This window comes from Micropterus salmoides, unplaced genomic scaffold, assembly GCF_014851395.1.
Source record: "Micropterus salmoides isolate LMB-PRFRI ecotype aquatic unplaced genomic scaffold, ASM1485139v1 Ms_hic_scaffold_2, whole genome shotgun sequence".
Lineage (NCBI taxonomy): Eukaryota > Metazoa > Chordata > Actinopteri > Centrarchiformes > Centrarchidae > Micropterus > Micropterus salmoides.
Window position 1 is genome coordinate 27,644,546 of NW_024041150.1, and position 11,759 is coordinate 27,656,304.

Genomic DNA, 11,759 nt, shown 5'->3' on the forward strand with positions numbered 1-11,759 from the left:
TTCAATCAGCCAAACAACTGATTTACAGATTTGTTTATGGTTTACAAAAGTACAAAGTGCTCATGCGAGCTAATGCTTGTATGAACAGGAAAGGCAAGTAAGAAATAACAGTATTCCTGTCCAGCAACATAGTGATCTGATGGAAAGTGACCGTCCTGAGGCTGAAGGAGAGGTGCAGAAAGCAGTGCTGGTGTCTGCCGCTACATTAGTGTTGATGATGAATCAGTGTAAACAGCTAGCAGCACAGAGGGATGCTGCTAATCATTAAGACATTTAGTTTTTAGTTTGGAATATCTGCCAATAAAGCACTGCTGAGGTACATATGACAAGTTCTGCTTCATTACCTGAGTGAGGCTCTTATCTTGTAAAGGGGCCCTAAAAAAATCTAGGTATTGTTAAGTTGGTATTGTCCTTACATGGTGTACAAAATAAATATTCTATTTCATTTTAATTACCATACAGTACTGGACATACCACAGCAGGCAGTTTTGCTTGTTTGCTAGGTCTCTGTGTAAAAAACAAAAGTTGTCATCTGTAGCTGTAGTACCTACCTTTTTGGAGATGATGGTGCAAATAGCACACAATGCACTAACAGCAGCAGATATGGGGCCAATAGTAAAATAAAAGTCAAGGATTAAACAAGTATGTGCAAAATTTATATGCTGGTGATTCTTACATCTCCACAATCAGATTCACACTTAAAATTCACATAAACAACCAAGACAATATAAGACTTTCCCACAGAAACTTGATGACAATAATAACAATAAAAACAAAAAAAAATCTTTTCCTTCACATTTCCTATATTGTGCATGTAAAGCAACCATACATCTGAGTTTCCTTTTAGGCAGAAGGAACTGGCCTAGATATTAAACTGAGGTTACGATGGCCGAGTTGTCACAGTAAGCTTATATCTTCACTTTGGGTCTGAGTCTCTGAGGTATATATAGCACACACATGACGAGAATTAACAAGGCTGTCGGACCCTTCATTTCCACAGTCTTGCGGAATATTGAGCCTGGTTATTTCACCAGATCAGATCATTCAGCTCCTCTATGGTTCTTGTCAGAAGGTAAACTATTAATTTGTTCCAACTCTGAATGCAAACCCTTATTTTTGTCATCAAGAGAGCATCTTTGAGGAGACGGTGGGTCTGTGCAGGAGAAGAAGTGAGGCAGAGTGGCCATGGTCAAAGTACAGAGAATGACGAAACTGCCTGCCACCATGAAGGAAGCCGTGTAGTTTCCTGTGACGTCCTTTAGAAACCCTTGGGACATGGAAGACAGGAGAAAAGAGAAGAATATTCATACTAAAACACAGAAGACATGAACAAAAGAGCAATAAGATGTAGCATGAGATGTGTAAGTAATCCCCAAATTGAGAGTGAGATAATCAAAGAACAAGTGTGCAAACAATACTGACAAGAAACTGTGATGTTCGTTATGCTAAGGGAGAAACACATGTTGCAATGTACAGTATAGGCTACTAAAGGCCTGATTACATAATGGTGGTTTTACTCTGAAGTGATGATGTTGCAGAATCATGCGTTTATGCAATTAAAACATCCAAACAGAGAAGCTTCTAAGGTTTTATCACCGTGGCTGCTGATTGATACGACTAAGCTAGGAGTTTTTAAAGGGTCAGTTTAACTAAATTAAAAAGAAGAAGAAAAAGAACCTCTAGTGAGAAATATGTTTCTGGGTTGTTGACATGACCGAGAGAGAAAAATGTGCAGAGGAACTGAAAATAACTTTTTCACAGGCCACATGTTCAAACACAGGTGTAATTAACACTATTAACTGTTCTGGAGCAGAGCCATCCTTAATGTTATCAGTGTCGACATGTCTCCTGTGGCAAAGTCTGTGAATATTTGATTTATTTGGTAACTTAAAAGAAACAGGAGTGCTCTGATGCTAGCGAGGTTAGCGAGATTTATGATCTTTATGATCTATGTCACGAAAATGACATGTAAAGCACAAGATCGACTTTTCATGAGGTAGAAAAAGAAAAACTGCTGATGGTTAAGCAAACACATCAGTCATTTGCAAAACTGTTAAAGAACTGCTAGTCTTTATAAACCACAGACTCTCTGTCCAACATCTAATGTGAGACTGTATTACATTTACATTACAAATTACAAATAAATCTTTTGTAATTTGGGATTTCAGACCCTGTAAGGAATTCTGCTTTAACTATGTTGGCTATAATTTTTAGCTGTGTGGTAAGGTTGGCTGACCCGATTACTCAAACTAATGTTTGACTACGTTTAGCTTCAGTGTGTCAACTCGTTTGTTTATGGACTTATTTAGGTCACAGATAACAGGGAACAAAGTGCAAGAACTATATTCGGAGAAGAAACTGCAAACTTTGTACTATTTTCTGTGCACTGTTTTATAAATCCCGTCTTAACTTGTTGTACTGGATGCACAACCTCATTAACCCCTGTCAAACACTTCGATCCCTCTAGCAAAATTCCAGTCTGCTCGTACCTGACAGAGGAGTCCCAAGCAGTCCCGCGCCGCTCTCAATGAGCTGCAGCAGCCCGAGGGCCCCCATCACTCGCTCCACACCCACAATCATGGGCACCACCGCAAAGACCAGAGAGGTCAGCGCCCCGGAGCAGAAGCCATAAAGGAGGCTGATCACAATCAATGCAGAGTAGGAGCCGGACAAGGAACTCACAGGCAGCAGCATGATGAACGCCCCTGCCAGTGTTATCCACACGCTCAGTAAATGAATCGTCCGAAAGTGACCCAGGTCTGAGAACCAGCCTGACGCTACGCGGCCAAAAATGTCTGATACACCGGCGGCTGACATGACAAAAGCAGCTTGGTACTCCGAGAAGCCAGCTTGGCGGCTGTGGGCCACCAGGTGGAAATATGGCACGAAGTAGCCGACGTTAAGAAGAGTGATGGCCACGGTGTAGGTCATGTAAGGCCGTTCGAAGAGCAGTGACAGTTCCAGGTGGGAAGAGATGCGGTGCAGCAGTCCAGCACGTGATGACCTGCTCTCTGAATCCACCTGAGCGGAGGAGAAGAAGGAGATCCTGAGCTTCAGCTGAAGTTAACATACATTACCTTCTATATAGTATGTTAATGTAAAGTCATATTTTTTTACCAAACACGAGAATAATATCATGTCTGAAAGTAGAAAGACAGTCAGAGCATGAATAACTTAATGACAGGCGGTTTTATGTGAGGTATTTGAATCTAGCAGGCCTTTTTTAAAAAGGGATATGATTCTTTATGGACCTTTTTTTAAAGTTTCAGAGGAACTATTTCTTGGTTTCACACACCACATGGCTATAGTAATGTGACTGTGGGATTTTTAGGTTTTGGTTTGTGTCAGCAATGAGCAGCACTTGGTTAGTTAAATTCTCTGTGGGAAATGGTGCAGCTTCCCTTCATACAGAACAACATATTATTTCAGGAATGATACTGTGGTCATCAAATTCTTGCTAAAACATTTTTTAGTGTGAAAGATGTATTATCATCAGCTCGTCTCAGCTCGTCCCACCTTTGCTGGTGCTTTAGAGCGTCGCCGTGGACAGATGAGAGCCCCGCAGGGCACAATGTTGAGGCTGAGGCCCCCCAGAATCAGAAGGGCCCCTCGCCACGTGTACATCTCCACCAGCAGCTGGAAGAGCGGGTTGAAAGCAAAGGAGGAGAGGCCGATGCTGGAGAACGCCAGTCCCAATGCCAGGGTGCGCCGGCGAGTGAAGTTAGCCAAGACTGTAGCTACCATGGGAGTGAATACCAGCCCCCAGCCCAAACCTGGAGGAGAGGGGAGGGAAGCTGTGAGAGGCCCCTTTATTCACCTGCAATAAACTACGGTAACAGTAATATACGTAGGGGAGACCGGGGTGATTTGAGCCTGTGGGGAAGTTGAGCCACCCCTTGTTTCTCGGCAGCCACAGACAAAATTGGTCACGTGAATACACATTTTTGAAGAGTCCTCCATTTTACTCACCCTGTGGTGGAGGGAGGTCCATAGAATAAGTGATGAGCATTTAAGATCAGAAAACTTTTTTTTGCCGTTCAAAGTGATTTTCTTACGTTCTAGGAGTCCTGATTCTTGTGTCTGAACAATTGCAGACATATGAGAAAATCTTACTCATGTGTTAGTGCTTTAGGAAGTTACAGTATGAGGCTATACTGTCAGCATGACGTTACCCTTAAACTGCGGGATGACTGAATTTTATTAAAATGGCAGGATGGGGTAATTTGAGCCAAAAGACCCGGGGGAAGTTGAGCCAGATATTTTGCTATAATTTTACATTGCATTCTTACGCATCACCGAAATGATGTGACATTGTGCATTTTAGACCAGAAACCATCATGTCATGCTTCTATAAATGGAAGACAGTTTGGACAGATCAGTGGTAGAGGTACAAAACTGGGAAGTTGATATATCAGGTGGCACGGGACGTGACGATAAACAGGATGACTTTAAAGCGATACATCAATATGAAACAACTAGGAGACAAAGCTGCAATGTTTCACTATCAAAGTGCAATTAAATGTTGGGATCTGGCGTTTGAGTTTGCACGATGAAATGACACTGATGTCCCGACCCCCATGTGGCTCAACTCATCCCCTCATATGGGGCAAGTTGAGCCACTTTTTATTGGAAAGCCATATTTTGAAAACAGATTACTTTACATCTAAATTGATTATTCCCAGGGATGCACCACATCCTAAAATATATCGACATGTTTTAGTTGGAGACATTACTGTCGTGTCCTCACTTTAAAGACACATCAAGTAAAAACTGGCTCAACTTACCCCGCTCTCCCCTAAACAAAGATGCCCTGCTTTGCAAAGCATCTAAAAGTAGAGAGGTGATGTGTTCTACCTGTTACCTGAAATAACTCCCATAGTGAGGTAGAGGTGAACAAGACAGGTAGCCTGAGAGGCAAGTATGAGGCCGAGTCCAGCGAGACAGCCTCCTGTCATCACCACCAACCGGGCATCGTATGCATTACATAGTGCTGCACCTAGCGGACCTGCAAAACAAACAAACACACACACACACACACACACACACACACACACACACACACACACACAAAGACACTGCAGTCAACCTGCCAACTACAGTGTGCTGTGAAAACACCTTTGTTTTTTTATCTTATGCTTTATTCTTTTTACTCAAACCAGAAAGGAACATGCTATCACCACAAAATCTCCATTTTAAACCCATAATGTACATGTACGTACAATTTTGTTTCCCCAGAAGTATCATTCAGGTTGCTAAACACATCTTATTCTACACATATAGATTATGTGTCATATAGATTCTGCATCAGCGTATTCCAGCACCTCATTGAAGCTATATAATGCTTTTTACTGGCTGCACAATTTCATCAAATTTAATTTTCTAGATGTCAACACCTTTCCCCCAAACTAAACTAACTAAAGTTTTAAATAATGTTCTGTGGACTTCAACAATGTTTGTCTGCACAGCATGAGTTTGTAATGAGTGACCCCGCCGCTGCTAGTTAAAGGGTTAATGAGTTGCAGCCCCCCTTTTTCAAAAACAACCTATAAAATGGCTCATAAATTAAAAGTCCTTGCATAAAATGTCTGTTTCTCTTTGGTAAAGATTTAATAAGAGGAGTAATACATGATTGTGTCTGTTTTATGTCAACAGATTAATCAATGATAAAAATTAGTTGAAGCCATAATAACAAACAGCCCCGTCCGCCTTTAACACAGTGACTCACTGAAGAACTGCTGTGCTGCCAGGCCTGTGGACGAGATCCAGGAGATGGCGTGAGCGCTCTCATCAAAGTACCGGACAAACTCTACAAAGAAGATCCCGAAGCTACGCATCAGGCCGAAGACGAGGCTCGTGCTGACGAACAGGGCTCCGACCAGCACCCAGCCCCAGCCTCCATCCGGACCCTCGGCTTCATCACTCTGGCTTTCTGCTTTGGCCTTGAGGCCGGTCATGTCTAACAGAGATTTATCTGCGAAAATACAATGAATGCAGGTCAGCGTGAAAGCAGAGTGAGGAGGGCAGATTAGAAGAGAAAGGAATTGATAGCACTTTCTTTTAGCGACAGTGCACAGCAGGTCTCAGAGACCGTCTGTGGGTGTTAATAGCTGTAATGATTAACTTCCCACTGGCCAATAGATTACCTGGATGTGCCAGGTAAGTTTGACTAGGCAGCTTAACAAGTTGGCCATCGATTGAGAACAAGATGTAGGTGAGAGGTGAACTCTGACAATGGCTGCCGACAAGTGTTCATAGATCAGCTATGAATAAATAAATGCATGTTCAATAGCAGAAGACAACAACGCCTTTTCTTTTTCTGCTACAGTGGATAGACACAGTCTGCAGAGGTGACAGAAAATAAAAAAGGTTTTTTTTAGTGATGAGTGAAACTTTGAGGAAAACACATTTTTATCTCTTCACCACAGCAGCACTATGATCACGATCACATTAGTACTATTTTTAAGGGGATAAGTACGAAGTAAGTAAGCTGATCATATGATGCATCTTCTTTCACCACACAAAGAAATGTTTGCTGCAGCAGGAACCACAAACAGCTGAAAGTAGGCTACTGAATTTCCTCTTCTGACAAAGTCTTCAGCTTCCGTGCCAACATGCTGCCATTATGGACTTTGTGTGATCTGCTATTACCAGAATATCTGGAAGAGTTTCCCTCTTAGGATTTCCTAACAACTGTGCCTCCTCTTTGATGTGAGTGATCCTCCTGCTTTCTACATACACATACTTTGTTTTATTTGTCCTGCAGCTGCTCTCTGTTAAGCTTTACTGCAAAATATATATATAAAATAAAAAATATAGCCTACTATTATTTGTGTGGCCAGTTCTTATGTCATATTACTATACTGTAGTATATAAAAGCAGACAATAATTCTGAATAATTGTGCTGCTGGTTGAGCAGTATTTTGCTCAATTTGTGAGTTGAGCTGAAAATAAGGCAAAAAGCAACAAGCAGTACAGCACTGATCCGTTCATAACCTCGTGCCACTCACTTCACTGCTGCAGGAATTACAGGAATTTGCTCACAGCTCTGTCTCAAACACACAAGCACTGAAAGAAAAATGAAAACTTGCAGAAACAAACAATGGCTCAAAAACCTGATTTCATATTGGCGCGAAGACATTATGTGTGTCTCTGTTCTGCGTTTCCATATAGGACGGACATTAAAAACCATCAGCTTGCGTTTCAGTCCATAGCCTATGTATTAGATAAATGATCGTTTGCAATAAAGCCAAATCATTAACATGTATTGATTGTATGGTCCTACCTTATGGGCATCAGGGTCTAACGTTTTACACACGCACCCGTAGACACGTGCTGGTCCTCAGCTTCACTCCTTCACTCATTATTACATACACACAGCAATGAACTGGTAGGTAAGAACGACATGAACGCGCACTTCATCAGTGCACGCGGGCTCTCCAATCATAAATCCAGGCTTCACATGCGCGTGCGCACTGCTTGTCATGTTCTTGATGTTATAGTGAACATTTCTGCGGGGTTTGTTTTGTTTTTCCAGCTGTTGCTTGCTAGGTCTTTGCTGTAGCGGTAGTAGTGAGGTTATGATAATGTTTATTGTAAAAATGAACCGTTTCATAACCCGTGACTGACTGAAATCGTTCAGCCTGAGAGACTCGCGTTGGAACAACAATGTCGCGGTTCACAGCACGAAAAGCTTCAGTTCGACTCGACACCACTCACCCTCGCGCTGTCAGCTTTCCCCGGAGCAGCACATGGTCCACAGTGTCCAGGTTCACTGTGGTAAACAGCAGACTGACAGCGAGACACGCCACCGGCTGGATCCAGTTCTCCACACTTCGAGTCCGTGAGGGCTTCTGGGCTGTCCCACTGTCAAATAGTCAAGCGCAGACTTTGCCGGAGGGAATAACCCGCAGTCCACAACGCTGTGACTCTTTAAAAATGTAATACGTACGTAACATGACTTGGCGTCAAGGTAACAATATGTCGCAAAGTGCTGTCCCTAAAACCATTTCGGGCCCTTGCAGCTCTTTTGTTATTTATCATCTTTATTTGAAAAAGAGAGCTGCAATTTACAAGTATAACACAAGTATAAAGATATACATAACAGTATACAAATATATATAAAACTCAAATAAAATTATATAAAGTTTTGCCAGGGGTAGAGGACCATATCTTTTACAATTTTAACTGCCTTTTTGTTGTTGGAACCAGAAATCAAATTGACATAATGCACAACCTCATGGAGCAAAAAAGTTAGGTTTTTTACTGCTGAATTACATTTATGAATGTGTAATTCTGCCATCAGAATTAATACATTTATTGTGAAGTACTTACACTTCTTTACTTTGACTTCCATAAAAGCAAAATACCACATTCTTGCAAATTAAAGCAAAATCTTTATAAATATGGTCAATGATGAATCTGCTGAAGTTTGGCCAAAATGTTCTGGTGTGTAAGCAATACCAAAAGAGTTACAAAACAGTTTCTTGGTGGTCTTCACAGAGAGAACAGTTTGTATTGATGTTATTTTAAATTTATGTAATGATTAGCAGGGTAATATCTATGAATTATTCTGAACGACACTTCCTTCACCTTGTTTACTATCAGGTATCTGTGAGGAACATTTTTCCAGCCAATGTCGTTTACAGACGGTTCCAATAAAACATAACATGTGGAATAAATACAATTTCTTTCTGAAACAAGGCACAAACGCTCTTATTATTTTGAGGAAGTTGAGAAAAAAAGATTTTTACCAACTAGTGATTCAGCTACACAGGGAAGGGAGACAGAAGTAGGTGGAGGTCTCTAAAAGGCATTATTGTGCCCGAAGGAATGGCGTCAAATACAACTACAAATTATTTTGGCGTAACTGGTAAATTATATGTTAATAAAAACTCTCTACCCTATACGCAGGATAAGTGGTTGACGATGGATGGATGGATGGATGGAAAAACTCCATCTCCTTTAAATAGCTGGTTCACTAGCAGAATCTGATTCTGTACCAATTATTAAAATAATTGATTTGTTTTTATATAAAATATCTCTATTATTCCAAATTAGATACCTGTGAGGTGAGAATTGTGTTTATAAATGAGAGACCATGCAGGACCTGCTTGGATGTGCATGTGGATAGTTTTACAGGGAATCTGTCCACATTGTAATTACAGTTCAAAATAAAGTTCAGACCGACAAAGAGAGAGAAAATATTGTGGGGAATAAAATTCCAAATTGAGACAAGGTTTTTAAGAAAATGCTTAGCCCAATTAATTAGTAGTATTGTTTAGTGTAATGAAGTCCAAAAGGGTTGAGCCCACCAGATTCATAATTATTCATAACCACACTTTTTTTATATATAATGTGCACGATTTTTCCAGATGAGCTGCGTATATAAGCCGATATCCCGTCACACTCGGTAAGTGAAGAAAGAAAAATTTAAAGGACATCTTGCTTTCTGATCTTTAGAGATAAGAAGTGGTTAGAATCAGAATCAGAAATACTTTATTGATCCAGAGAGGAAATTCTTTAATTCTTTAATTACATGAATGGTGACAGATATCTAAAATTGTGGTATCGTCAGAGTTAGTTGCACTGACAGAAGCATGTAAATAGGCAAAAGACAAAACTGTAAACATTTTTACAGACAGCCGTTATTCTTGGGGTGTTACTCATGATTTTGGGAGATTGTGGGCAAACAGACAGTTTTTAACATCTACAGGCAAACCTATCGCTCGTCACAAACTGGTTGCTGAATTTCTTTATGCTGTACTGTTGCCTGAAATGATTGCTGGGTGTAAATGTGACGCCCACACAATCTTGATCCTATCTCACAGGGGAATGCCAGAGCTGACCTGCAGCAAAGTAGACATTAATATCTCAATATACTGTTTTAACTGACCCACCACGGACTACACAGCTGTTTTGCAGCAATTACAGGCGAGAGGGAGTCCAGAGGAGAGAGCTGTTTGGAAAAAAGCAGGCTGCACTCTTTATGACAAAGCGTGGTATCTGGTATGGCCAAGATGAGAAGCCACCTCCAGATGAACCATTTGATCACTTGCAAATGGATTTCATTGAACTAACACCATTTGGAGGACTAAAATTTTGTCTTGTCATGGTAGATGTGTTTTCTAAATGGGTAGAGGCATTTCTAACATCTAAACAGGACACAGCAGCAGTTGCAAAAGCTTTGATAAGCCAGATCATTCCTCACTGGGGAATCCCAGCTAAGATCTCCAGTGATAACTACACACCTTTCATTAGCGCAGCATTGAAAAGTGTAGGGGAGTATATGGGGATTGATCTGAAGCAACATTGTGCTTATCATCCACCTAGCGGAGGTGCAGTGGAAAGAGAGAATGGCACATTGAAAAACAAACTTGTTAAATGTTTTGAAGTAACAGGTTTAACATGGACAAAGGCTTTGCCACTCCTTTTAATGCACATGAGAAGCAGGGTGAGGGGCAGAGGGGGTCTCACTTCTTTTGAAATCCTATTTGGCACTGAACACTGGAATTCGGCCAGTGAAAAGACACCTCCGTGACACTATGTGAGGATGAAATGTTGAGATATTGTGCGAACTTGTCCTCTGTACTTTCTGAAATCCACATACAGGTCAAACAGGCCATCCCAAAGGCCACAGAGGAAAAACCTGCCTGATTTGGAGCTGGGGGACTGGATCGTGGTGAAGGATTTCAGAAGAAAGAATTGGCGATCTCGCAGGTGGAATGGCTCGCATCAGATACTGCTCGCAGCAGAAACAGCAGTAAAGATGGCAGAAAGAGCAACTGGGATTCATGCCGCCCACTGCACACGAGTGCTGAAGCAACCAAAAGGCCTCAAACAAGGTGAAGATCAAGATCAGTGAGTGGGCTGAGCTTTCCCCTGTCTTGTGTTCCTAGGGAGCGAGGGGAGTGGAGGTCTCTGAGACCACCTAGAACCACTAATCTAAGGGGGCACACTGATTACGTGGGTAGGCAAGGTGACACAACTGATTAGATATGACACCAACAACCAAACAGATGGTGCTGGAGGGGCAACAGACTGAGAGAACAAGGAGGCATGGTTCTGCTCGCGCTCACCATTGTCCTGTCATCATTGCCAAACTTGGAGACAGTAGACTAGGCCTGACTGAAGAAAAGAAGAAGGCCAAAGAGGAGGAGACGCACAACCTCCCTGGATGTAAGACAATGCATGGTATGCAACCATGAGGATAGATGAACTGACTATTGAATTGAAAAAACTGACAGTCCTAGTGGAAGTGGGTTTTTCCACCTTATTCATATATGTTGGAGTTAATTTTGATATTAAAGGGTCATATTCTTCACATTTGAATTATTATAACCCACTTTGATTCTTACCTGTTGAGTACCTATTGTCTATTCCTTGTAGTCTTATTGTCTTGTCCATTTTCCATTAAAAAACTTTTCCAGGTTATAGGGCTCTATCTGACTCACATGTTTAAATGATCAAAAATAAGGCTTGAGTCGTTCGTTTCCTCTTTTCTCATTCATTTAAAACAAAATTAACAACAAAAATACTGTCAAACTAAACATGAGGTCAATGACTGTGTTGGTCCTCTCTCGTTAGTGTCTGCCTGTAGGTTTAGACAAAAGGACCTTTTCAGACACACCTCTTCCTCTTTCCACAGCTGACCAAATCCAAGTTAATCAGTAAGGTTAAACAGAACAGCTAAATTAATAAACAATTAATTAATCTAAATGACTATTCTCAAAATAAATCATCCAAATTATAAAATAATTAAA

General features: G+C 41.2%; 1 protein-coding gene across 2 annotated transcripts; it reads right to left on the reverse strand.

Annotated features, from left to right (window-relative positions):
* Window positions 1–433: 433 nt before the first annotated feature.
* slc16a13 (solute carrier family 16 member 13) lies at window positions 434–8,212 on the reverse strand. Of its 2 annotated transcripts, none has more exons than XM_038730654.1 (6): window positions 7,717–8,212; window positions 5,726–5,971; window positions 4,862–5,005; window positions 3,517–3,773; window positions 2,490–3,021; window positions 434–1,267 (listed from the first exon to the last, which is right to left on the reverse strand). In XM_038730654.1, exons 2-6 carry the CDS (start codon window positions 5,952–5,954, stop codon window positions 1,041–1,043), a joined length of 1,389 nt encoding a protein of 462 aa, XP_038586582.1. In that variant the 5' UTR covers window positions 5,955–5,971; window positions 7,717–8,212; the 3' UTR covers window positions 434–1,040. The 2 variants fall into 2 exon arrangements, with proteins under 2 accessions (XP_038586582.1, XP_038586581.1); XM_038730653.1 differs by lacking the exon at window positions 7,717–8,212 and adding an exon at window positions 7,283–7,429.
* Window positions 8,213–11,759: the final 3,547 nt, after the last annotated feature.